This window comes from Anopheles coluzzii, chromosome 3, assembly GCF_943734685.1.
Source record: "Anopheles coluzzii chromosome 3, AcolN3, whole genome shotgun sequence".
NCBI lineage: Eukaryota > Metazoa > Arthropoda > Insecta > Diptera > Culicidae > Anopheles > Anopheles coluzzii.
Genome location: NC_064671.1, coordinates 34,657,329 through 34,685,151, shown reverse-complemented (window position 1 = coordinate 34,685,151; position 27,823 = coordinate 34,657,329). Strand labels below are relative to the sequence as shown.

Here is a 27,823-nt window from a genome sequence, read left to right as displayed (position 1 = left end):
GATAGAAATTCAATCTTCGACACTTGAAGGTTCGAACTTCCCGCCTCAAACTTCCATGTAGCTGCCATTTCCACCCGTTCGGGAGAAGCCGGATTTGGTGCAGCTGGCATGATTTTAATTGCAAATCCAATGCACTGTCTACGCCACACACTCACTCTGGAGCATTACGATACGTTTAGTAGCTCGAGATGGAAGAAAAATATATGCAAATGTTGGGTTCCAGGCACGCTGACTCATACAACAACAAAAAACCTCTTGTTGTTTCAACTGTCTTCCTGGTCCTGCTTGTCAAGACGGCATCTGTGGCAATCGTGCGTGATCGGACGTGTGTGGACGCATTCGTATGATGATTATGTAATTTGCTACACTTTCTTCTGTGCCCGCATCACATCTATCACCAAATCCATCTTCTGCTTGTGCTCTGAAGTGGACTAAATACGCTTCAGAAATGGGATGAACCCCGTCCAGTCTGCAACGGCTCGACAGTGAACTCTCCACCGTTCGGCGACTATCGTGTTCACCCCGAACGCTCGTACGGCTCGTTGTTTTTGTTCATTCGGGGCTGTGCTGATGATACACGGCCGATGGGTTGGGTGCTGGCGGATCTGCCACCGTTAGAGCGTGTTCAATCGCTTGCGGAGTGTCATTCGGTTCACCAACTCGCAACGTCCAGGGCACGTGAAAAGGGAGCGTACGGCACGCGATCGAGAGTGTCAATTTTCTAATCAGAAAAGTGTGTGTTTTTTGTGTGTGACGGAAGTGCAACTAAGCAGTGTGAGGCAGTGTTAGCTGGGGAAAAGTGCATCTTGGGTGATCGTGTGCACGTGTGTGTATGTGTGTGTCTGTGTGTGTACATTGATTGATCGATTAAAATTAACGCGTGTGTGATCTGCAGTCAAACCCGGGAACCAGTCGAACGCCACGACACGAAGATTGAAGATTGATGGTGAGCGAAATTATCCACTTTGCAGCCAGGGTGTTTGTGGCGTGCGTCGGTCGACTGCAGGAGAGGAACCAAGCAGCGGGGGGCTGTACACCGAAACGATAATTCAATTTATTTCGACAACGACGTCGTGCGAGACAGAAAGCCATCGAGCCCCGGACGGATTGTTCCAGCGAGCAACGGGCGGGTGTTCGAGTTAGTAGTCGCTCAAAGTCGGGTCGGGTGAGTTGGGTGGCGTTTGTGGCGTGCTTCGTTCGACTAATTAAGAGTGTCCGGCGGTCGGTGCATCTTTGCCGGTGGGAGGGACCGTCTTTTGAAGTGGTGCTTCGTCGGTGTCGGTGTTTCGGTTTATCGGTCGGTTATTGAACCAAAAAGCCCCAATCGAGTCGTGCCAAAATTGTCCAACAATCGGCCATCGATCGGAGTGACACAATCAAGGAAGTGGTGCTAAATTTTACAAGTGTTTTCGTTGTGTCGGTTTGTCTATGCGTGTCTGTGTGTGTGTGCCTCACTGGACTGGATTCGATAATGAGAATATAATCCAATTAAAGTGTCCCCGTACGTTAAGCGAGCGAAATAGGAAGAGCGAAGGTGTCACCTGCGTGTGCGTGTGTGTGTGTGTGTTTGTTCATTACATCGACCTCTGTATTAAAGCTTTCCCTCTGTATATTTTTTGCAAAATAAAACAAGAAAATAAACAGTGATAGATCGTGCCATAGCAAAGTGTTTCTTGGAAGCCAGAAAGTGAAACAAAAAAAATCCAACAAAATTAGTGCTTAGTGCTTTTTGGTGCTGCCATAACACCATGCTACAGGAAGTGCATAACGTGTGTTAATATACCAGTGCCCGTGTCCATTCACCAACGGAACAGGGAACAGCAAACGACCGCGGAAGGGATACCACGCCAACCACGCCAGCATTCGCGTCCAGCTGACCAAACAATGATTACTCCCCGGATTACCATGACACGGATGCAGTTTGGATTCAATTTCCTGCTGCTGATTGCCGGTGAGTGTTTTCGGTTCGTCTTGGAGCGGAGCGCCACCAAGGAAAGTGTCGCAAAAGTCGCGAACCAGCGCACCCCGCCAGCGTAGACAATTGGCCGCGTTAGCGGAACGTTCCTTCTAATTGGATTTGCTCGCTACAGGAAATGTGTGCGCTGCCGTTGTGCCGACGTGTATTGCCCTTTTGCTTCCACGAGCATTGGATATTGTGCTAAGAATATAAGCAATAACACAAAAAAACGGATAACCAGATGGAGCGAGTCTTTGTCGCGCGGTATTTCTTTCTTTTTTTGTTTTAAACCTTCCCCAACCGTTCGTGGCGAGACACGGCCATGGCGAATTCCTCCAAGGTCATTGTTGTGATGGAAATCTGCTCTGCTGTTTTCGGTTTTCGGAGCTAATCGCATTGTGACAGCCTCCCGCCCTACCCTTCCATGCTTTGGGTTCGCTGGACAGAAAGATGAATGGAGTTCTTGGGGCCGCCATGTGTGTTCTGTCGCGAGAGACAGCGCGAAAAAGGGGGGAGAAAAAAAAAGCGCACCCCAACTGTCACGAAACTGTCACGCTTCACGCACGACACAGTTGGAGCGTTGTGTGTTTGTGTGTGCTGTATGCGGTCATGGCCGTTGTGCTGTGCCAAGCGTCGCCCTTTGTTTGTATGCGATGACGGTGGAGTGAAACCGACACCCGCGTTGCGATTTGCTGATTGCTCCGGGGACACTCCCCGCGGGCTATGCAAAATGGAATTTATGTTCTATTCCTGGTGCCGAGTGTCCCCCATTGCCGCATTCGGTGTGATCGTACAAACTGCTGACAAAGGCAGGCGCACACACCCGCGTGTTTGCAACGCATGCAGCGGAAACGGATTCTTTATGATGCACCGACGACACCCTTTTGCACTTTTGGGATGCAGCGATGCAGCTCTCCCACTCAATCGACAAAAGGGCAGGAAGGAGGTTAGGGATACGTTACACGGTTTCTTTGGCTTCTGGGAGCTCGTCATTGGCATCTGGGGTCTTCTGTCTGTGCACCTAGAATGGTTTCAGCAGCCACAATTTACGCATCAACGCTGAACGCTGCTGATGACGATGATGATCCGTTGTCGTAAAGTGGAGTGCTCATATGTTCGTACTTCAACTGATTTATTTTATCTGCTCAAGGATTCTTTCAAAGCACATCAAATCGAAATGGTAAGAGCTGAAATGGAAAACAAGATGCATTCAGTCCTTACTGCAATGTCTATTCGCGAGAAAACGGTAGTCTTTTCGCTGGATTATAAGCTAAAACTAAATTTTATCGGATTTTCCATGCAACTGACTATTTACAGGAACTACTTTGCTGATGTTGAGCTTGAGTTCGCCGAACAACAATCGTATTGGAAATGTCTTCCTTTCCTTCTGTGAAATGTCGTTCAATAGATCGTCTAGAAGATATATTTAACCACCAGCAAGTCACTGTGTGGCTTCGATAATGGCATTGATGTCTGCATTATTCCCTCTGTACGTCTACGTCACCGAACCGCTTCGGTCGACTCACAGAAAGATGCGATTGCATAGGATAAGGCTTCGCGGAATACTTATTGACGTGTTCTCGGCGATTTCAATCGCATCGCGCAAACGTGTTGCGTCTAACGTGTTATTCTAGCGCCCCAAACGCGCTTCAATCTAGCACGTTTTTGCAACGCTGACAAATACTAGGAAAAGGAACATCGCGCCATCTATTGTGTTGCATTGGTGCAGTAGTAGAATGTTTCTTGGAATTAATATTGCAATAGCAGCGAATGGGAAAGCATTGAGCTATGTAAGGCTGCTCAGAAAATGGAGTTGTTGATGGCTTAGAAAACTTATCAATTTTTGATAAACTGATAATCTAAAATCATGTATATCCTATCTAAAATGATAGTTAAACAAACAATTTTCTTATCTTATATCCAGCCGCAGCAAACAGATATCAATTTTCCAAAGAATTGTTTTAAGTTAAGTACCTTGTAGGGATAAAATGCAGCTTATCTAGAGCTAAACTTATCTAGAGCGAAGATAGATGTAATTACATCGATTTCGATTAGCTTGATTCCGATCCCATCTGAATCCCTACAACCTCGTCTTTATATTTTTGTATTGCTTTTCAACCAAACAATTCTGAGAAAAGCCCAAAAATCGTGGGGACTCATCAAAAAAAATATTGGAAGTATTCAAACATTTTCGGGTAATTAACAAAAAACTGTGGAAACCCTGTATCTCAACCTTCTTCTGTTTCTGCTTCTCATTCATCTTTCTTCTTCTTCTTCTTTTTCCTATTTTTTTGTTATTATCATTATTATTATTATTATTTTTATTATTATTATTACTATTATTATTATTATTATTATCATTATTATTATTATTATTATTAATATTATTATTATTATTATTATTATTATTATTATTATTATTATTATTATTATTATTATTATTATTATTATTATTATTATTATTATTATTATTATTATTATTATTATTATTATTATTATTATTATTATAATTATTATTATTATTATTATTAATCATCTTCTTCTCCTCCTTCTTCTTTATTCCTTATTCATCTTCTTCTCCTTCTTCCCCCTCATCTCCTTCTTGTTCTTCTTCTCCTTCTCATTCTTCTTTTTTCTTTTTGTTCTTCCTCTTCTCCTTACTTTCATTTAAAGAAGTCGCTGAAATTACCTGAAGATATCTTCATAAATTGTCTCCAACTGATTAAAGAGGCTTACAGGTATTTTGAGATTATTCCACAAGATCGTTTGCCATGCTGCATGCTGTGACGTCAAAGAGCACCACGGCTTCGACCCTAGACCCTAGTGTGCTACGCATAGAATGTGTAGAAATTTCCCCAAAATTAAGCATTCAAAGCGAATGCCGAAACCAATTCCCAATATGTATTCCACAAACGTCGAGCCAGGCCAGCCGGCGTACCAGCCGGGCGATAAGAAATCTACGGAAGCGGAAATTGATTAACAACCTCGAATAATTCACCTATCATTCAGATCCGTTTTGAGCTGGGAGAGGGGATGAGAGTGCCATGGAGTACCTTTCAACCGTTATCCTTCGGTATCATTTTTTATCCCCACCACCACCGAAACTCCGCATGAAAAATGTTACTTTCGCCCACCGACCCCCATCACACATGATTGATAGCGGCCTGCTGCGTTTCAGGCTGCAGAGCTGCACAGAGGGCGCTGCGAACGGTGAAGTAATGACGGGTTTCGAAAAAAAACAGGACATCTTTCACGTGTCCTTCAATGCTCTGTTGCTCTGGAAAAACACACTCCAAATCTTCCGAAAATCTGTTTGCCTTAGCTTTTTTCCTTTCATTTTAAATAATGTTTCATGCTCTATGCTCTTTCTTGCTTCTCTCTCTCTCTCTCTGTCTCCTCTTCACATAAAACGATTTTCGATACTAAACGATCCTAACGACCCGCACACTTTGTCGCGCACGTTGAGCTTTGCGCATTTAAATTCCGGTCGCTTTATCTCGTTTCTGTCTGTCCCATCCCATTTTATCCCTTTGATTTACCGCCATTAGAACGGGCGGTACCCACATCGGGACACGCTCATTGCTCATTCATGTCGGACAAGCCCGGGCAGGGAGGAGCGTTTGTAAAATTGCACGATTCGAGAATGAATTTTTAAAAGCGCCTCTTGTTCTACAAGCACTTGGCCGCGGTTCGACATAAATTTTGCTCGTTCAGTGCTTCTTTTTCCCCTCCGAGCAAGCGGGAACCACTAGGAACTGTGTGTGTATGTGTGTGGTGAATAATATGTGACCATCACACACTCACACAGCAAAGCACTGCACACTGTCGGGGTGTCGGACGAAGGATTTGTTCGGTGCAAGGCTGCTTCATACATTTTACTTCTAATCGCTCCCCTTTTCTTAAATCCGGAAATTAATGTGTGCACGATCGCATGCACGCTAAGCGTTGCCTTCAGTGCTGGGGAAGTTGTACAAGCTAAAAAGCAGCTCCTGCAGCTCCCCATCCCCCTTCGCCCGAGTGCATTGTATCCATTAGAGCAACATTTATCTTGCTGCTATCAATCCCAATTACCCTTTCAGCCAGAAACTCAAACTGTGTACTTCGAACTGGTGGTGTGTGAGTGTGCTGTTCGAAAGGTACAGTTCGCTTTCCCTTCCTGCTAGTGTGTGTGTGTGTGTGTGTGTGTGTGTGTGTGTGTTAGACCTACCTCAACATTTCGACCGCGCTTCACCGACAATCGGGGACTAAAACTAAACGATTATTTATTCATCACCAGGTCCAGTTCAGGATTTTTGGCCAAAAACTTCCGGCTTAAACGGAAGCCTAGGGGGGTATGTACAGAAAACAGGAAGGTAGGCAAAGCCACACCACCTAGCTGGACGATAAAACTTTGCTCCCCACTCGACCCGGTCACGGTTCCCCGGTCTCCAAAAAAAAAAAAAACCACACTGTAAACATGGCAGCACAATTCCCAAATTCGGTCACATTTATTCGGTTTTGGGGGCCAGTGTGAACCACTCAAAACCAGTGGTTTTCCACCTTCGGCCGCTGCGAAAAACTCCAGCACCACACTGCACCCCCTGCATCGGGTGGTTTGAGCGATATTCGTTTGAACGTTTTAGATCAAAAGAAGATCGGTTTAGTAGTGTAAATACAACGCTTTTCCTTCCGGTTGGGTGAACGTGGGGGGAGAGCTTTCCGGCTTTAGGAAAAATCGAATGAAGTGCTGCTCGAACAGAAGAGGAAAGAAACAAACATACAAACGACAAGCTGTCAAGACAAGGGACAGTTAAATATTTAAAACTACTCCCATCGAAACGGAACGGAATCGGAATTAATCAAAAAACTTTTGCCCCGGCCCCGGTCTCTATTTCTCTGTGTGTGTGTGAGTTCCTTTTTTTACGTTTTTACCATGCTGGCCTTTTCTGCAAGAAAGAAAAGCGTTTTTTTTTGTGCTCTCCATTACTACCAACACCACTTCTAACGCACCACTGGGCTGTGGAAACTGGAAAAGAGCCGTTTCTGGCCTGCACTCACGCTGCAAAACAGTCGTCCGAGTGAGCGAGCGAGCGCAATACTGACCATTATGAGACGCGGTAATGGCCGGGGGGGAGCTGGCAAACTTTACCATTGCACAAACATCAAACCCACACAGAGCACAGGGTGTGTGTGTGTGTTTGAGTGCAGTTTGAGAGCTGGCGAAGCATCCCACCGGTGATAAATAGTGTAGTGAGTTTGGCCCGGTTTTCCCATTTCCCAGCGCCGAAGCTGCCAAAAACATGTTGGGTTGGTGAAGGGCAGAAAAAAAGAACATATCGCACAAAAATACTGCGGTTTTTAATTTCCTCCTTCTTGTGTTCTCTCTTTCTGATCAGTGCCGTTTGAAATAAAGAGGAAAAAGTTGCACCGCGAAGCGCACAGCCCAGAAACAGCTGATCCAATTTTTGCCCGGCTGAGTTTTTTCTTCCCACATTGCAGCTTCCCGCGGGCAGCGGGCCGGCTTAGGAACTATCTTGTGCTGTTTGTGATCGCACGTCGGTCGAATAAATACTCACGCAGCGCACTCGATAGGAAAAAAGAAGTTTTTCATCTCCTCTAGGCGGGGGGGGGGGAGCAGAGAACAGAAAACAGAAAAAAAAATAGTGGGACGATAACTTTGGCACAACTATCACACACTCGCCCACAGCCTCACCGGACGATTCCATGCTGAAAACATATTTAGTTAGCTTTATGATCAAAACCATCAAAAATAGACCAGCGAAAAGAAGGTAACGAGCGGTTAAAAATGTAAAGCAAAAGCTGCACAAAAGTTCACGCTTCTTTCCTTGTCCTCCTGTCTGGCTGCCTGCAAAAGTTCTGTAATATGTGCTCGTGAAAGATTATGGAAAACTTTGCATTTAATTTTTTTATCTTCTCGTTGCTTTTCTCCACCTGCCCTGTGTCTTATGTTTTCGTTCCATACCCAGAAATAGAATGTAAAGAAAACTTTCCGCTTCTGGGGCTGCATGTCCCCACGGTTCCGCAGGTCCAATTACATCGCCGTTTGTGTTGGTTGAATTTATTAAAATTTTCCAACTATTCAACAATCTCCACCCGCGTGCAAACTTCCCGGCTAGCAACCCTTCCAACATCGACATGCTCCGAAAGTGCTCAAATTTCAGCTCCCGAAGCCTTCAACGCTGCAACGCTCCGTTTTGCGCCGTAAAGTATGCAAAGCCGCGCACAAAACGGCAACATGCATGCATCCGGCAACGCTTCATAAGTTCCTTTTGATGATCGGCTACGGCTGCTTTGTGTATCGTACCGGCTCGTCTCCGATTGCACATTATCGAGTGGCTTCTGGATACGTCAATCTCAGTCAGTGTATTTCGAACATTCCTGCCGGCGCTTGTTACCGACTGCCGTGGAAGACGTACGCACCGCACTCGATGCGGGCACCCCATTCGAATGCGTCAAAGTTTCCAGTCTCTCGACTGTGTGGTTCATTGAAATGGAATGATTATTATTGGTGACAATGTGCAGTGAACCGTACCATCGATCAGTGCTGGTGGGGTGTGTGTGTGTGTGGGTGTATGTGTGTGAGGAAAGGATTAAGCTGCTGCGTGCAAGAACAATGCGAACAACGAACACACGATTACTGCTTCTAATTACCTTCAGGGTAGGAGCGAAGTGATGGGACATATTCTCGATACATTGCGGATTTTCTCGCCTTTCCTTCCATAGAATCGATCCAATACGAATCAGGCTCTCACCACTCATCTTGCTGGCTTCGCAAACATCTCTATCGATTCGCATACACCAGGGATAGCACAAAAGCTTCGAACAAGAGCTCTATGCCAAGACCCAACATCAAAAGGAGAGTTCTGCATCACCCGCCTTGTACCCACACACACTCTCCGGTACGCTCCCTGTGCATGATTGCGGAGCCAACTTTGATTACATCCATCGCTAATCAAAGCAAGCTGTCACTTGTGTGTGTGTGTGTCGACTCCACAACACAAACCGCACACGTGCGTCGCACAAGGACGTCGTGCAGGGCGTCGCGTATGCAAACTATGCCGAACAAATCCGAAAATTGAATCCCGCCACACTTGCCACGATGTCCCGCACACGCCCACGCACACAGACACGAACACGACCCAAGGCAACGGTGATAACAAGTCAATCTTCATTCCGTGGTACTTCGCAATGCGCTCCATTGCGAGACGCTCTTGGAGCACGCGGGTAATCATTGCGACTAGCGCGATACCCACCACCTAAGGTCCTGCGGGTCTGAGTCAACTCCGAGGTGAGGTAAAAAGGAGTGACTAAGCAGTTTCTGACAACACTATTTCGGTACGGTACGTCTTTCTCCTCATCTTAACCCAATCAACTGTCCGTGGGACAAATCCACCCCCAAAAAAAAAACCTTTACCCTATGTCGCTCACATTTTGAGAGCTCTTTTACGCTCTAGTCTTTCCGTTCGTGCCGCGCTGGATCCTCGTTTTAGTGTGACCGCACACATTTATCAAAACGGCTGACAACGAGTGGGTGATAAATCGGAACGAAACTTATGCGGGCGTGTGTGAGTGTGTGTCTGAACCTGAGCGGCGGAGCGCGTTCTAACAGCTTCATTTTTCCGCCTCGTCAGCTTAACCGCACCGCGCAACCGTTTAGCGTCCATCCATGCCTTGCAAACCCTTGATTGATTGCAACCATCATGTGAGCTTTCGTGGAACGGGTGGATAGCTTGATGGTGGTAATGGTGCATAGCTTTTAGCATGAAGGGATCGGTTCCATTCGGTACGGCTACCTGGGTAGCCCGGGCACTGACATTGCCACCTGCATGTAAGACATTTCCACTGGGGAGACCACAACTTCCATCAGGGCCAGAACAAAATTTACAACGAGCTCGAGATTATTAATTTCGTTACAAGGCATGACGTTGCAAACGTTTTTGAGGTCAAACGTATGTAGTTTGTGTGTGGGAATCACCCAGAGGGCATTCTTGTTCTGGGTTTTCATTGAATCCGGCTCGAAGGACTAATATCTGCATAGCTGTTTTAAACTCGTCGATATCTGGAGTGTTAAGAGGTTTATTAAATATTGAATTTTGCACTACAATCCATATCTATCACACTTTACACATTAACCAGCCCGTTTCCTTAATTAAAACGATGTAAAGATAGTGTACTTTCAGGCGAATAAACATAACTAACGCTTTATTTCAGCCAACCGCCTGCAGCTATGCAATCTACCAAGCAATACGTTCATAATATGGCCTTACATACAGCTTGCTTAGCTTGCTTAACAAGAACACGCTTTTCTGAGCCTTCCAACCAGAAGGTTCTTTCCGCAAAATCCAATATCATGGCTTCGTAACGGGCTTCGCTCTTCCGCGTCCAATCCCGCACAAAAGCCTCCACCTTCTTACGTATGCGTTTCGTAACGTGTCCCGCTATACTTCTCCCGCTAAAACGCTTCCGCTCGACTGCCAAGTACAATCGGTCTAGAATCATCCCCTTACATGAGGAGCCGCAAATAAATCCTTCGCTTCTTAAAGGAATCGAAAAGGCGTGCGGTGCCTCGGTCTTCTCCAAGAGATGCGCTTTACGATCATCAGATTCGCCCCAGGTTCCTCGCAGGACTCTCGGTCACTGTGTGGTTGAGTGTAATTTATAGATCGTCTGTTGCAGTGGCGTTGTTACGGTACGGTGCTTTGCTTCTACTACACTGCGATACACGATTACGAACAGCATATACCTTCCTGTAAGCCACACTCTGTCCATTATACCATATTATGCCTTCCAGCCGTACATCAGGAAGCCGTTAAACAATTAATTACAATTCGTTGTTTTGCTATTAGCCATAAATTGCATTCATCTGCTTACGGGATCAGCAAGGCTGCCGGGGGTGGGGATGAAACGAGCTTTTCACCATCAATGTGAGATAATTTTAATTTAATTTAAATGCCTTTTGCTGCCCTCGGAAACGTTCGTGTTTTCATCAAACAGCTCTTTTCAGCAGTCATAAATGGAGGGAAAATAGAAGCTGAGCAGGGCTTTGCAATAGGATTGACGTTTTAAGCCATCTAAACCCTTATATTATACCACTAGAGAGTGATACAATCGTTCGCTACTTATTGAAACCCCACCCACCCACCATTCACACTCCACTACACAAACACTATCAATGCAAATCGCATTTGATTTGATTTTCCATCACATTTGCATTGAATGCGCCAGCACAAAGTTTAGTGAAATAAATAAATATCTATTAATTCGTGCTAATATTAGCCCTGACCTGGAATGCCGGGAAAATCGTTCCGAACGCCAGAAAACCACAACCCCAACACAGATAAATGATTCAACAATAACGATTGGATTATGGTGATGGTGGCACACTTTCTGATTGCAAATACCACCATCACCCTCCCGGGGCTGGTACTCATATTTACACACTCACACAGACAAACAGTATCCATTGCTGCTAAATGTGTGATCACAGCGAATGACAAATCAGCGGTTCTGATTGTTGATTATTAGCGAGTGATTATTTGCCAACGGATGGGATGGTTGGTACGACATTTCGCTCGTTGTTGAATGTTTTATCGCGCAGCAAAGTAATCAATATTTCACTCTTTTTGTGATTTCTATAAAAGTAAAGTAATTGTATTTCCACACCCAGGAGAAATGAGTTATATTTTGTGTAGCCCGCAAGTGGTCTAACAAGCGCAAATTGTCAAACGAATTGCATACTTTGCGGAGTGCTTGTTTTTTGGCTGCTTTCGAGCTAAAAAACCAAGCCCGACTTGAGCCCATGCGTCATTAACGTACTCCCACCGGGGAGGGGCTACACAATGAGCTAACCTCAAAGGTCATTCGATTAAAAGAACGGAGCAAGGTTTAGAAAGAATTGAAGCGAAAGTATGCCAAATGCTGCCCGTGCTACCCACACGCTTACACGCAAAACTCTCCCCGATGGTAAATTAATCTTTGCCCGACCGCCGTCACCCGCACCGAGTCGCTACGCCGGTCCGGACTAATTGACACAATTAATCGGACGCTCGGAAACGAACCCGAAGATGATTCATGGGTCTGGGAGTTCTGGGAAATGGTTCTAGCCAACACATCTGTCGCATCAGCACCTCACCCGATGAGTCAAATTGCTCTGACCCTCCGTGCTCGGTGTGTTTCATCGTATAAATCTTTTCTTTTTGCCTTTCCTTCTCTCTCTCTCTCTTTTTCTCTCTCTCTCTCAATAGCATCCTCGATTAATGGCAATCAACAAATCTCGAAAAGTGACGCCCTGAAGCTGACGCCCGAGGAGGAGATGGCCCACTTCGTCAACCAGTCGCGCATGGTCACCTGCAGCCATCCGGACCATTCGGAGGTGCGGCTCAAGTGGCGCAATCCGAAAAATGCCATCATTAGCGAAACCAAGGGCCGGGTGCACATCGAGGATAAGGGCGACTCGCTCGCGCTGATATTCGAAGCGATTGCCCGCACCGACCAGGGCAACTGGACGTGCGAGGTGGACGTCGAGGGGACGGCCACCGCCACCGAGGGTCGGGTGACCGTGCCGGCGCTACGAAAATCCTTTAAAATGATCGTTTACGGTACGTACCGAGCCGAAAAAGGGATAACCAGGGCGTGGTGTTACCAAGCGGGAGGTTGACGTTGTTGTAACCTCTTTGTACCCTTTTTGCTTCCTTTTTTCCCGTCTTCTTTTTTATACTGATGCACTTCCAACAGAGCCCATCTCGTTCCGGGATACCAACACGGTGCAGACGGCGGTCGAAGATAAGGACGCGACCATCCGCTGCGAGGTAAAAGGACATCCGGAACCATCCGTTTCCTGGTACTTTAACGGCCAACCCCTGTTCTGTAAGTTGTGTGTGTGTGTGTGCTACATCCTTCGTCACCCTGCATCACCCTTCTCTGCCCCTATCCCAATACCACCATTACTCAAACGAAGTGTGCATGGGCAAAAGCGTGTACGACAACGCTTCCAGCCAGGTACAACTCTTTCCCCATCGTGCAAGCTCTGCAAAAGCTCTCTCCATTCCTACCTGTGTACAGATCGCCTGCAGAGGTACAATGACCATCATGTGCCATCGGGGTGGCGGTGTTGGTGGTGAAAATTTATGTCTCTTCATCGTTACCCGTTCATGATGACCATCTTTTACAAGCGCGTCGTTCCTGCTCGTCATTGGCACCATAGTGTGTGTGTATGTGTCCTATTTTTTTCCTCCCGTTCATCACCAACCTGAAGCCGTAGCAGCCATTCAGGCGCGTACAGGAACGTTTCGCTGACGCGCTCAAGCAAAGAATGCAATGATTATGGCGAAGAAACATGCATTGTTTCGCTGTGATGGCACACACAATATGTGAACGATGTGCTTCGCCCGGGCAACGGATTTTAAAAGCTTTTCACTCTGACGATGATCATCGTGTCCTGGGCGGGTGTGTGTGTGTGTGCGTGTGTTGAGGTTTTTTGTTACACCCTTTTCTTTGGATGTGTGTTATTTTTTCGTACATTTACTACACCGCTGCACTTAGCAACCGACCGACGGCGAACCGTGTGTGACGTGCAGTACAAGCATCAACGACAGGGAACAGATTTCTTAACAGCAAATGATTCATAAAAGGATTTTCATCCCCCTTCGTCGCTTCTACGCTGGCAATTGAAATTGAATGCCGTGCGGTGGAGAGCGCGCACCGGATTGGACAATGTACGCGGTGCGGTGTACTGCGGTGTAGCATAACAGCAGGCGTAAAGTGTTTCTCTATTGATGGTGATGCTTTATGGTGGTTTTTAGTGCTTTTTATGGCACGCTTTGCAATTTCGGATGATTAGTGCAATGGTAGTGTGCTTTACTGTTATGATGAGTGCTTGAACTTCAAATATTCCGAATTAGGTTTTGAAGGTTTTAGAGCTGTATTAACGATGAAACATTAAATTCTTCCTGGTTTATATTAACGTTTTCTACAGTTGTTAACGCCGAACTTTAATATTATCCAATATATTTGCATACATTTAGGCGTTCAGCATACCTCAAAATAAGCATTACCAAGCGTGTTTTACATAAGATTTGAAAACACTTAAAATTTACACTAGAACTCAAGACAAAGCTTCCAAGCATCGCTGGCACAAGAAATGACCACTCCACCCCGGAGCATAAATTCTGGACTGCAGCTAAAGAATTTAAATGAATCCTCCGAAACTTTCTACCCTCAACAGCCAGGCGAACACAAAGCTTGGGTCGCTTGTTTAGATACCCTTAACTGATAATGATGCAAGCGGCGAAAAAACACTTGGATAACTACTTGAGCAACCTTTTTTCCCTCGACACTGGTGCACCTGCCCTGCAACAGAGAAAACGATACAATTTCCAACACTCCTCAAGCAATGAAATAGTAAAAAAAACAACACCAACAACGCCCAAGTTGCTGCTTCTCGCGAAATATTCGCCCCGACAGCAAACCGCACCCGCCGCTAAACCCACAACGCTAAACAACTTTTTACAGCGCCCGACAACTTACCCGGCAACTATTTCACCGGCAGCTTCAACCCGCACGTTCGGTGCTACCTTAAAGAAAGGAAACGATAAACCACATAAATCGTATCATGGAGTCGACCGTCTAGCGGCTGAGCGGCCGCCCGCCAGCGCTTGGAAGCGTCAGAAGTTGTGCCTCAAATTAATTGTTACAGCAAGGATGGACCACTCCTTATCCGTTCTATCCAAACTCTCTCACACACACACACACATACAAACACAGACACACTGAGCGAAACACCCATAACCCAACCCAAAAGCTCGTTCGCCCTCGTTCTCGGAACGGAAGAGCGATAAATAAAACACACAAACAAAATACTTCCTACAGGCAGGTGCACACGAGGGGAGTCCGGGGAGTGCCTGCGAGCGGGGAAGCGAGGATCCGGAAGAAAACTAGAACTAGAACCGCAAGCCGGAAGAAAAACTTGCACGCTTCAATGGTTCGGCGCTTTTCAGCGGAGTTTTCCTACACCGCTGCACCCCCTCGGGCGCTTTTCCCCATAAAATATCAAAAAACTGGAAAGTCATCCCGCAAAATGCGTCGACGTAAAGCGAAGCGGAACACACACACAAACTCCTAGCGAGCGAACACTTCGCGCTGAGATCTTGGAGCAAAACCTCGTTCAGTTGAAAACGGTGCTGGTTCAGCTTTGCAATACACTTTTGTTATTGTTTTTGTACGCCTCGAGTGTCACGGATTGCTTGCGAAAGCACTTTTGCCACAAAAACAGCGGGGCGATAAAAAAAAACTCATTAGTTGGATGACGTTTGCATTCGGTGAGTGAGAAACAAAAAAAACCGCCATGACACTGTGTTATACCACTTTTGTAGTCCAACCGAGGTGTAAACATTGTCACGAAGTTGTGAAACCACTCCGGCGGTGTGGAACGTCGCAAGATAGTCAAAAAGATGCCATTGTGAGATGTTAACGAGATAGTTTTGATTTACAGATTGCATAGCTTAAGGCGTTTTTTTGTTTAAAAGAAAGTTTGCTTTTACGCCTCAAAGTATGCAATCGTCATTACAGAATGTTTATATTATAGCACTTTTTACTCAATTTTGCTCAATTTAATCGATTTCTGTCACCTGGGTCCTCATTGTGACAAAGGTTATATCATGCAAATATTTTCACACATTTTTCGTCGTGCACTTGACATTACGCTATCGATCTGGACACCGACTAAACCTTCTCTCACCACCGCACCACTACCCTCATTTGCATATAATTTGAATCCTAACAGCAATTTGATTGTTTCCAATGCCAATCCCGAAACCCTTTTTCCCGTTATTTAAATTTTGCCCACTTTTCACCTTGTTAACACGACCGTTGCTCATATCCACCTGCACCTGCAGTCTCCAACAATGGGCGGTACAGCAAGCTGGCCGACGGTATGTCCATCAAAAAGGTGGTCCAGAACGATAGCGGCGAGTACACGTGCAAAGCGTTCCAGATCTCGGCCACCGGTAGCAGCTTCGAGGAGAAGACGATTCGCCTCAACATCAAACGTACGTACACGGTGCCAAAACCGCTTTTTTGTTCGCTAAGTGTAAATTCGATTCCGTGAGAGCCTGTTTCCGTTTTCCACCGCAGACAAACCGTACATGCCACCGTGGAAAAAATCCATCTCGGACGCGTACGGGTACGTCGGCGGCATGGTGAACCTTACCTGCGAAGCGACCGCCGAACCGCCGGCCAACTTCAGCTGGTCCGCCAACAATAAAAAGCTCACCCCGAAAAGCCACATCATTTACAACGGGCGCCACGTGTCGATGCTGCAGGTAAGGGGGTGGTGGAGACCACACCACGGTCCGTTGCTACTTCTAATTCATTTCCTTCTGTTTCTGCCTGCCATCCAGATCATGATAAAAACCAGCAGCATATTCGGCAAGTACAAGTGTGAGGCGAAAAACGAGCTCGGGTCAGTGACGCAAGAGATCCACTTGAAGGAAGGCACCAAACCCGATCCACCGAGTCTGGTAAGTTTTTAGAGAGCTGTATTTTAAGAACACCACACACACCCACTGACACGTGACATTTTCGGTCACCCCTTTTTCCAACGCCCTCAGTTTCAGCTGCGCGGTGTCAACTCGGACACGCTCGACATCGACGTCGGCGCTACGAAGTCCCATGACATTCCGCCCGACCCGACCACCGTCATCGGGTACCGGTTCGAGCTGATGCCGACGGACGAATACTTAAAGTCCCGCTCGTGGGACCACGCCAGCCGACGTGACTTCGACGTGGCCGACGGTGCCACCTATCTGCTCGTGCAGCTCATACCCGACACCAAGTACCTCATCCGGGTGGCGGCCCGCAACGCGGCCGGCCTGAGCGACTGGACCGAGGTGAAGGAGTTCTCGACCCACCCGGTGCAGCCGCACGGTACGAGCGGCTCCAGTGCCCAACCCACCGACGTGTGCTTCAAGTTCGTCTGGCTGCTGGCCGTGGCGCTCCCGGCGGCCCTATCCATCACGCATCACCGGTTTGCCGACCTGACGAAGGGACGGTTTTAAATCCCCCCTCCCCCCCGGAAAACCCCCCAGAGCTTCCCCATCGGTTTGCGAAACGTAACCTTAATGCGGGGAAGCTAATGCGTTGGTGGGTGTACATTCACGCCCACACGGGAAATTAAACCAAAAAAAAAGGTAAGCGAGAAATTGGCTTCACATCGGCAAACATTTCCCCACACACACACAACTGTCTTCACTCGTGCGTTTACGTCAGTTCGGGTGCTTCCTACACACCAACACACCAGGTTGCAGGCGAATGATCGATCGGGCATGATGACGAAATCCCCGCATCGCTAGCGGCGCGTCCGTGAGTGGCGTCGTACATGATGAGAAAAGTTTTTAGTGTCACTTTACGGAAATTACACTCGTTTAGCGCGCGATGGTAGTTCATCTTCTCCTTATGACATACACAGACACTCACCAGCACGAAGAAAATGTTTTGGAAGGCTCTAATGCATCATCCAAAAGCGGTACTGTAAGATCAGAAAGAGGAGCAAAAAACATCCCCAGCATCGGACGTAAAATCGCATTTCATTGAGTAACAGAGATTTATGGCGACAAAAAGAAACAAACACACACACATACACTATTAAAAACGAACGTTGTAGTGCGGATTGCCAGACTTCAGGCGCATCGTAAACGCAAATTGAATTCGTTGCGCCTAACAGTATGCAATGCGCAAGTAATGAAGGCTCCTTTATGCACAGTAAACTCGGTACAGAGATACACATGGAAGGACACACCAACACACAGAAACACATCCCTAGAGCCAAAGAAAACCCGTCTCCCTTTAGAAGTTTAGATAAGTATCGAAGAAGAAGAAGAAGAAGAAGATAACATTTCCGTATGTTTTTACGTGTATATTAACTAGTTGCAGGATGCAGAGTGTACGAGGATGTGTTCACATAAACACACTCCGAACAGATAGTGTGCGTATGTGCGTGCGTGTGCGTGTATAGGTAATACAAAAAAGTTACTATAGATCAAAAGGGGTCCCACGGGGGGACTTACTGCACTAGCTAGAAGATAATTATGGCCTGTTGTGTTTTTGATATCTGTTTATGAATGGCAAGAACGTTACACCCTTCACCCTCTTCCCCCGCGTAATAACGTGTTAAGAAGGAAGGAATTAATAGAAAACAACACCCACACTCACTGTTCAAACTAGTGATGTGCTCTGTGGAGCGCGCACCCACGATTCCGATCTGACTCCAACTATTGTTAGTCCAATCCCGTCTCCGGACAAATCGGAACCACTAGTTCCGTCCGGAGTCGTAGTTGCCCGGAGTTATCCGAAGTTACCCGGAGTTGTCCAGAGACGTCCAGAGTGGTTCGCGGTCGGCTGGAGTCGTCCGGATTCTTTCGGAGTTGTCTGGAGTCTGCTCTGAGTCATCCGGAGTCATATGGAGTCTAGATAATGGTGGACGGACCTATCTTCCAAAATTTTCAACGCGGTCCCAAAACTTTCGTATTTAGATGGGAATCGACTTCGTATGTTTGCCAACTGTACCCATCACTAGTTCACCCACAAGCAAAACCCCCAACCACACCTTCCGAGGAGAAATGCGCAACTTTATTGCATCGTCACCAGCCGTTCGCCAGTTGTTTTCCCGCAGCAAGCACTCCCTGCCAAGAAGGAACTTTTCCTCCCAAAAGCCTTCCACTCAATTATCGTGTGGCGAGGGAAACATGGAAAAGAAAAACCAGTGCTTCGTTTATTAAATTCTTGACCTCCTTTTCTCGGGAATCAACTCATTAGCTGACCGTGTCCGTCGCAGGCGTGTCGGCGGTGCCGGCATCGTTTTGGGCACTCACAGACACTCACATAATCCACCGTACTGGCTGCACCTGCTTACCTGCGGCCTAGCGAAAGGAACTACCAACACCCGGACGTGGGTAAGCAGCCGCAGGAGGGGAAAATAAGTTGCTCCTAACAATTGGTTTAGCTTCTTGCTGTAGCGACCCCGCTGTAGTGTTTTATGTCCGCGCTGTCCGGATTTTGGAGCGAGCGATCGTTGGCGAAAACGAACTCTAATCCTTCTCCGACATTCAAGCGCTCTGCGAAAGAGTGTTCTGAGCTGTGCTGGAGGAAAAACAGGAAAGAGGTGCTAAGTCGTGAGACGTTGCAGTGTTTCCGGTAGGTTGTTGCCAACTGACGACCACTGATACAAAAGACACAGAAGCAGCAGCAGCAGAAATCTGTGCAGCAAGGGTGCATCTAGATGCGCCGCTCGCCTTCTTTGCAGATGCAATTAACTAGATAAAAAGGTTTCAATTCTACACCGCGGCACTTTTTGGGAAAAGAGATGCTGAGATACAGAGATGGCGCAGCGAATGGAATGCTTTCAGTGTTTCATTTGAGTCGAATGGCTTCGGTGTGTTGAGATCTTTTTTTTTGCTGTACGTTCTATTTAAGTTTCATTCGACATGAATTTTGCACTTCGTTGACACATTTCCATCTTTGGTTTGCTGGCTTTCGGGGACGGTCGGGGAGGAGACCTTCATCCTTCTTCTTTATAATTTTTGTTCTCGTTGCTAGTTTCAGTTCCCTCATACTCCTGTTTCCACTTGCAAGATGAATAAATATAAAAGTCCCACCGGGTTGTGGAGGAAATCGGCGAACTCCTGCATGGACAGTCACGCTGTATTCGGTGGGAATTCCGCTTCATCAGCATTCCCGTTTTCCAACCCGTTGCGGCCACACAAGAAATCTCGCTCATAAACAACGGCACATTCACATTCGCAGTACGATAGCAGTAGAAAGCTTGACATACACACACACACACACAGAACAGAAAGGAAACGGAAAACGGAATAGTTTTCTATTTAAAACGGAAACGATGCGCTCGCTTCCAGCTACCGGCAGGAATGGAAATTGCACCTGCACACGCTGTTCCGGCTGTCCGTGCGTTGCTATCATATGCGAACCACACGGACTGCACGGTTGAGAGATTGATGCTACAGCTTTTGGTGTTGTTTTCGGTCCGAGTTTTACTTATACTTTTTGTGAGCTTTTTTTTCTTTTTTTTCTCGCAAAACAACCAACCGAGCGACATCAAACGAGCGGCTGAATCTAGATGAAGAGCACTTTTTTCACTTATTTTTGTCCACTGAATCGGTCTTGTCGGTCGCTTTAGAATGCAAAATATGCGAGGAGGGGGGGGAGGTAAAAACTGTCCTTAAAAGAAGCAAGGAAAAGAAGGGGTAAAAAACAAATCATTTAAATTTCATAGCAGCTCTTTAAAAAAAGATGAACAAAAAGCAAAAAGACGCGAAAATTGGGGCAAACACATTTTAAATTCACTCTCCAACTCGCCATTTCTTTACGGGCGACAAATTTACTGGCTCGCCCCAGTAACTCCGCAGGAAAATGCATTTCATCTGCACGAATAACACCTCCAGCGCGGAGGTTGAGCACGCCGCTTCACGCCACAATAATTGCATTTCACTTATTAAATCAACCCAATTTTGCGCGTTCCTTCTGTCGCTGTCACGTTGGCAAAAGAGAGAGAGAGAGAGAGAATGAAAAACAACGTCCCATAGCGAAATAATAAATTGATCCGCGTTCGGCTTTCGGCTCGCACCCGAAAAGTGCGCACATAATCGAATGCAACGTGCACTATGTGCATCGGGGAGGGCAAAGGCGTTATTGTTTAAATACAACGCGTGCGCCCGTTCCCCCTTTGCGGAACGTTGCGTCGCAGAGCGCGACCCATTTCACCTTCAGTGTCACGTGGCGCGTTCCGAAAGTTTAAATTAAAATTTCCGTGTTTTTTTAGTCGCTGCTCATCGTCGTCGCTGCGTGCAATGAAGTGCAATGAAGTGCAATGAAGAATCTACGGGACACAGCAAGGTGCACGCGCAAGGGTGAAAAGCGTTGAAAAACTTTCCGCACAAGATTCGCCGTGTCGCTTGCAGTCGCTTGTGCCGTTATAAATGCGCTCTTGCACTTCATCGGCTGACGATGAGCCAGCGCGCGCGCGCTCGGAAAGGGCATTAAAATAACTTTTATGCTTATCATTTTATGCATCGATGCGAGCCATCTTCTGGACAATCTTTTCCATCCCAGTGTTGTGTTGAAGCGCACTATCGCATCCTTTCGACAGGACGATGAAAGTTTCAACAGGGGGCTATGAATTTCTCCCGCTCGCAGCATGATCATGCGATGATGATCATGGTTATCGTAAATTATGATACTCTGATCCGTTCTGTTTTTTTGCAGCGGATGACAAGCAAGAAGAAGCGTTATTTTTTACGCTTCTTTTTGTTTAGCTGACTTTTAACTCTCCGTCTGAAAATGGGATAAGCAAATTTGCGAGGTGAAACAGAAAGGAGCAGGAAATTTAAATTAAACCCAACTTCCACTGGAACTGAACGCTCATCTGTCGATGAGATGGAGAGAATCCTGTTTTCAACCCTTTCTTTTTTTTTTAAACAAAACCAAATAAGTTGTTCCGGGACCGCTTTGACGTGTTTGTTTGCCTCCATTCTTATGTGTTATTGGCTCTGTTTTTTTGTGTTTTTTGCATGTTCCAGTTCTATTTTAATCCCTTACATTTGTAGGCTTTACTCTATTTTTTCGACAGCAGGCGAACCGAAAACAAACAAACAACAACAACAAAAGCGGAGTGTTATAGAAAATTGAATATCGCGATTAAAAACCATTTCCAACTAGCCCACAAACCCCCTGGAAGGATCGACACGGGGTATGAATCGACACGGGGGTATGAATGATAGTGAAACAAACACGAAAAAGAGAGAGAAAAAAACCCTCCAAATGGCCAGCCCGATCACGAATTGATTTGACCATAACCGGGCAGACGGGCCGAATATTGCACATTGGCACAAACGAACCGAAACGTGCAAGGAAACCCAAAAACCGAAAAGCGGAACTTCCAGCAGCACCGTGCACCACAGGTGAGAGGACGTGTGCATACGTTCAGAAAAATCCACAAACACACACACACACTGCTTTTCCGTTTCCGCTTACGGTGGATCGCGTTTTGTGTTTGTGTGTTTTTATCCTTGTTTGGTTATGTTTTTTTTTTTTGTTTCGGTCATATTTCGAGCTTCCATTATTTTTATTGAACCGAACAAGCGTTGTTGTGGTGTGGGTTAAAGCTGGGCGCTATCTAAAGCGTAAGGATGTTATAGTTCGAATGCTATCATGGAGCACCGCAAAAAAGGGCGCGGCGCGAGGATTGGCGTACCGAAACGGCGAAACGAGTAGCTATTAATTTATTTATCATTTTGCTTTATTTTACCAGCTACAGTCGTGTGTGTGTGTGTGTGTGTGTGTGTGCAGGCGGTAGAACCGGCGAGATACGCTTAACTCAGCTGACAGAACCCCTTTATTTGCGCTATGACTAACAAGGTGTTTACAGAGGGGTTTTGGGAACATTTTACCATACAAATTGCATAACTTTAGGCGTTTTGAGGCACTGGCAATGTGTTAAAATGACAAATTATTATAATTTATTTGATTTCAACAACAAAAGGAGCGTAAATTATCAAACAAAATTTATTTATGTATTTAACTTAACAACATGCCCGTCATGGGTTCAACCCCCAAATAGTCCGTGCCGCCATACATAGAACTGACAATCTTGCTATGGGAGGAAATCAAAAAGTCACTGAAAGCCAAACCCGCAAGTGGTACAGGTAGGCCTTGACCGACAACTGTTATTGAGCCAGAAGAAGAAGAAGCATAATTAATACTTCGCTCCTTAACAAGGTTTTTACCGATCAAAAAAGCCTTTATTGCACCTTAATAAGCCAAGGACTGTCAAGGGCTCGCCAAAACAAAAAATCCACACAATAATCTGCACACATCCTCGCTTCCGGATGTTTGGGCCGGGTTTCTTCCCGCACTACTTTTTTCCCACGAAATCGCCACGAAATGATTTATTCATCACAAAACGAGCCCCGTTACCCGTTTTGTGTTATCGACAGCTTTCACAGAACAAGAGATGTTCCTCTCCGCTGCTTTTATGTTTTACCTTCGTGAATAATTACATTTTTGTGTATAACAACCACGTACGAACGTGTCCTTCCCTACAAGGCCCTTTTTCGGCAGCATCGTGTGTGTGTTAACGTGAATGTGAAGGATCAGTTTTTTTTTTGCGTGTGGGACAGGGGGTTACGAAAATGTGTTACGCAGATAATTTCCAATACTATATGCTGTGAATAATTAGTGCCATACACGCGAAAAGCACGATTATCGTTGTAAGCTCGCTGCTGGTCTGCTGCGTACGTAGCAAAAGTGTATTTGCTTGCCTCTGAATCTTAAGCTCATCTTACTCGTTGTTCTTGTGCGATCATTTATACCTACGACACGTGATAAGGATAAGGATGGATGGTGTTTCCAGCAATGAATGTGAATAGGTGTATACATTTAACATATTTTGATTACGTTTTGCGCTAAGCTTTCAATATTCCGTTTGTTTTTGTTCCCATTTATAGCTCTATGCATATTGGATGCGTGTTGATTTTCAATTGCCTAAGAGCGAGTTTCCAATGAATTCAATCAACATGGCAATTTGGTGCTAAATATAAAACACCTCAATGCTAACCTGGTATTGAGAAATGACCTGTCATTGAGCTTCATGCATGCATTCAGCACTTGTTCTTGTTTGTGTAGAGGTGTATCGAATGGAATAAAATAAAATTAAACCAATTCATCATCGTGAGACAACATACAAATGAAACAAAAAAAAAACTGAAACAAAAACCAATAAAATCACTTCATTAATCGTGAACGACATCGATCGTTAAATGCGCTGTCCGAGTTGATAGAGACTAATAGAAGGTCAGCCTTCTGTTGTGTTGTGTTCAATTCTGTGTTTTCTATCATTATCTCTCCCACTACCAACTTCCCGCACTCGCACACCAGCGCCGTTATCACGAATGGTTAATTATGAGTAAATAAAATTTGGATTAAATCAACCATAACTCATCCGTCGGGTGTGTTCCGCCGGGCCAGAGCTGGATATAATCAGTAGCGATAGAGAAAGAAAAAAAGGAGTGCAAACCAAAGTCAACATTACTGGAGGGCAATGCAATGACCTTACCTCTCCCTGTTTTTTTTTTTGCACCACCCTCGCGTCACGGCACCCGGAGTCACGCAGTACACACAGAGGTTAATTTAATTATTTATCCTCCAACTCGGACTCACACACACTCGGAGGATCGATACTAGGCGTGTCGGGGCCGGTGCCGCAGCGAAAGAAGTGAAACACAATGAATTGAAAAAGAGATAGAGAGGGAGAAAGCGAAAAAAAGAAGTGAAATAAAATGCTTCCCCAAACCCTTTCGCTACCTTTCTGTGCCCTCCGCGCGTTTGTAAACTGACACTGCGGACGGGCGCTATGGTTGTTAATTGCTAGTAATTAAAATTATTATCACCAACAGCACAAGAGCGGGTGACGAGCGGGCGAAGGGAATGCACATTCTCACACCCTCTTCATGTCGTTGCATCAAATGCAACAAATTATTAAACAATCAAAACCGGACACCCCGGGGCAAAAAGGAGCCGAATGGAAAAGGGGAATTGCGGGAACGAGTCATATGGTGCAATCAGTGCCATACTTCTGGTTGATTGAGTGCGACCAAGATATACGGCTACGGCTGCAATCTGGTCCGACTGCAATCTGTATTGCAGTTCACAGTACCATTTGCTTATTTATAGAAAGTGTTTTTTTTTTTTCTCGAAAATGAACTGAACTTCAATAATAAAAAAAAACAGAAAATAAAAATAAGTAAACACCACAAGAAACACACACATAAAAACACACGAATAGATCAAATCAACAGTTAAGCATTACTAAACTACTACTCCTTCTCCTTTCAAACCCCCATAATCATTAAACTGTGTAGTGTAAACGAATACTAGCGAAGGAATGAAAAGAGATGGATTTGAGAAATTAAACGAAACAGAAACGGATACGTTGTAAGATGTAAAACCGAAAAACTAAATCAACAAGACTTATCGAAGGGAAAGAAAAAGAAGAAGAATAAATAAAAACAAACTTAGAATTTGTAAAAAAAAACAACAACAACAACACGGCAAACCGAAACAGGAGATTAAAATTAAAAACATCAATAAACCGTAAAACGATGCATAACTAGACGAAAGGTGATGAAGAAGGTAGCGAACGTTATTGATAAACTAATTACACAACACGGCAAGCAGGCGGAGGAGGAAGAGGAGAAGGATGTTGCTTTTCACTAGAACTGTCGTGTTTCACAATCGATAACCACCTTGGGAGGAAAAAACGATTCTGGTAAATGAAAGAGGGGAGGAAAATACTAAAAAAGAGAGCAAAACCCAAAACAAAACAAGAAGTAAAGAAGAAACAATCGGCTAGCATTAAAGTAAAAAACGAAACTGTAAACCAATAGAGAAAGCAAACAATTAAACTGAACGAGAATTGAGAACGAAATAATAAATCCAAACAACAACAAACAAACCAAACGAATGACTGACACAGGTTTGCAAACTTGCAGCCTGCAACTTTGTTTATATACGCGACCGATCGCAACCCAAACATGATATCCGAAAGAGAAGGGACAATCTTACCTTAAATGTTAACTTTACCGTACGTACTGTGACTGGTTGCTGTGTACTGCACGCCCGAAGTAGAAGGGGAACCTCACCTTCGATTGCAGCTGATTGACTGCTTTTGCGCTCTGCGCTCTGTGTGCGTTTATTTTATTTTTGCGTACATTCTTGCGCCTTGGTGCTGCCGTACGACCTTGCACTTGAACACGGTTTGCACGCATGCAGAATTTTATTCGCGCGAAATTAAGATCAGTTTGCCGCTCGATTTGGAGCGCGCAAGATGTGTGTTTTTGGAGTCCGGCTGGGTGTGTGCCGTGTGAATACGAAATTTCGCATTATACCACACGCCAAACGGGGACGTGGTGTCCATGTATAAAAGGTGTCAGCGCGGTGACGCCAACACCCCATCGTATGATGATGCCCCACGTACAGGAAGCCGATTGATTCGGAAATGTTCTAGAATCGTTAAGCTGGGAATTGACATTGGCACTACAGCGCGTTTTTTTCGACCAAAAAGAAGCTTTTTATTACATTTTTTGTGAGGTGTTGTTGAATGTGACTTAGCGTGTATGGTGCGCACTTGGGTCCGCTAGTGCATCCGGTTCGGAGATCTCTTCCCTTTCTCGCTGTGGTTCGTTATCGATCAGACGGTAAGCTTCGGTTCCAGGTTCTAGTACACATAAGCGGCCGGATAGGGTGCGCTGTATACGGCCGGAGCGGCATATGAAGTGGTGTAAGCGGTCGGAATGTAGGCTCCGCTGGAGTACACCGTAGCCGCCGCTGGCTGACGGTAGCTCTCGCTATAGCTGTACGAGGCCGGTGCGAGCAGATACTGAGGCTTCGGCGCGGCAAGCACGGCGGCAATCAGAGCCAGCAGAACGATAACCTGGGAAAGGGCAAAAGAATAGGAAGTCAATAGAGCCATAGGAACAAAGAACTAGGAACTTTCCAAAACTCCCAGACACTCACGTATTTGAACATTTTGAGATGTGGGGTTTTGAGGTTTGGTTCGCTTCTGGAAGTTGCACAAAAACTGATGCCAAACCGTGGACGGTGCGGGAGTTTATATACCAAATCTCAGCATCCGACAGCTTCCTGTGAGAAGGGTTCGGAGGGATAGGGTGGTAGAACTTGTTCCAATACACATAATCCGAGCAAGAATACGAAGCAATAGATGGTACCAGGACCAGTCCCGTAAGTAAAAAGGGGAATAAACAACAAGAACAAATGAACGGTTTGGTTCATTACATCCCACTCGCTCGAGTAGGTTGGTCCATTTTGTCCGAGCTTGATCTCTCGTACTTGCGATGTAATAAGATTAAGATCGGACGCTATTAAATTACGGGGCGGCTTATTAGCTGCTGTGACAACTTGTTCGCAACGTTGTTTACTAAAAGAGATGGGCAGTTTGTTGTGCAAATGCTCTTTGTGCATACTTTTTATTCTACTTAACTGAAAATTTTATATTGTTACAGAATGATTCACAAGTAAGTACTTCTGCTAGTCCATCTTCAGGAATTAAATAAGTATACAAGTTTTTTGGACAAAGTATCGAAACAACTTCCACAAAAGCATAACAACTTATAATAAGTATTTGGGATGGTACATGGTACAGTCGTTAACTCGGATGTCTCAATAACATGATCGTCATGAGTTCAAGTCTAATTTGCACCTTACTCCTCATGCGTAGAACTGCATATTCAGCTATAGGTAATAAATAAAGTCACTGAAATTCCCTTAGTCGTACGGGGGATGGACGGTGTCCGACAACAGTTTTTGCACCAAAGAATTAGAATAATTGACCTCACAAAGCCACAACATCAGTGACTTCGAACGTTGTATCAAATTGAACAGTGTGTTCTGTATTATTAAAACAGAAAACCTTATGACTATTGTGAGAAAGACTGAAACCTTAATAATTCGTAAATATTAAACTGATGTTAGTTAGTACAATGTAATTACGATGTTTTATAGTAGTCCTTATATATTTAGTCCTTAAAGTATGCTTATGGGATCTTTAGGGATAATCAAGTTTGTTTCTAATTTAAGTTTTAACTGAAGTAAGCTGAAATTCCATCAATCATCTAGACTGGAATGTCAAAGACTATTACAATTTATTACATAGATTAAATTAAATTATTATATCTATTAAATATCGAAGAAATTAATGTTAATAACAAATAATAACAAATAAGCCTGCAAATGCATTAGTAAGTCTGTCCATGTCTTACTTAATATAAACTTAATGTGGTATCG

The 27,823-nt window shown here is 45.2% G+C and overlaps 1 protein-coding gene and 1 long non-coding RNA gene across 3 annotated transcripts; one reads left to right on the top strand and one right to left on the bottom strand.

Annotated features, from left to right (window-relative positions):
- The first annotated feature begins 605 nt into the window (after positions 1-605).
- Positions 606-24,708, top strand: LOC120954753 (neural cell adhesion molecule 2). Of its 2 annotated transcripts, XM_049608523.1 has the most exons (8): positions 606-946; positions 1,634-1,951; positions 12,202-12,555; positions 12,692-12,823; positions 15,850-16,002; positions 16,088-16,275; positions 16,354-16,473; positions 16,564-24,708. In XM_049608523.1, exons 2-8 carry the CDS (start codon positions 1,885-1,887, stop codon positions 17,008-17,010), a joined length of 1,461 nt encoding a protein of 486 aa, XP_049464480.1. In that variant the 5' UTR covers positions 606-946; positions 1,634-1,884; the 3' UTR covers positions 17,011-24,708. The 2 variants fall into 2 exon arrangements, with proteins under 2 accessions (XP_049464480.1, XP_049464479.1); XM_049608522.1 differs by having other exon boundaries at positions 606-1,951.
- Positions 24,709-26,066: 1,358 nt separating this feature from the next.
- On the bottom strand, positions 26,067-26,997 carry LOC125907273 (uncharacterized). Its single transcript, XR_007452543.1, has 2 exons — positions 26,537-26,997; positions 26,067-26,453 (listed from the first exon to the last, which is right to left on the bottom strand). It is a non-coding gene; the product is annotated as an uncharacterized LOC125907273 (long non-coding RNA).
- Between the last annotated feature and the right edge of the window lie 826 nt (positions 26,998-27,823).

Bases quoted from the DNA above. Each gene is read 5' to 3' on its own strand.
- LOC120954753 (XM_049608523.1), top strand. From the start codon at position 1,885: ATGATTACTCCCCGGATTACCATGACACGGATGCAGTTTGGATTCAAT. The intron at 16,276-16,353 runs GTAAGGGGGTGG...CCTGCCATCCAG, and splicing joins GCCACGTGTCGATGCTGCAG to ATCATGATAAAAACCAGCAG. The intron at 16,474-16,563 runs GTAAGTTTTTAG...CAACGCCCTCAG, and splicing joins AACCCGATCCACCGAGTCTG to TTTCAGCTGCGCGGTGTCAA.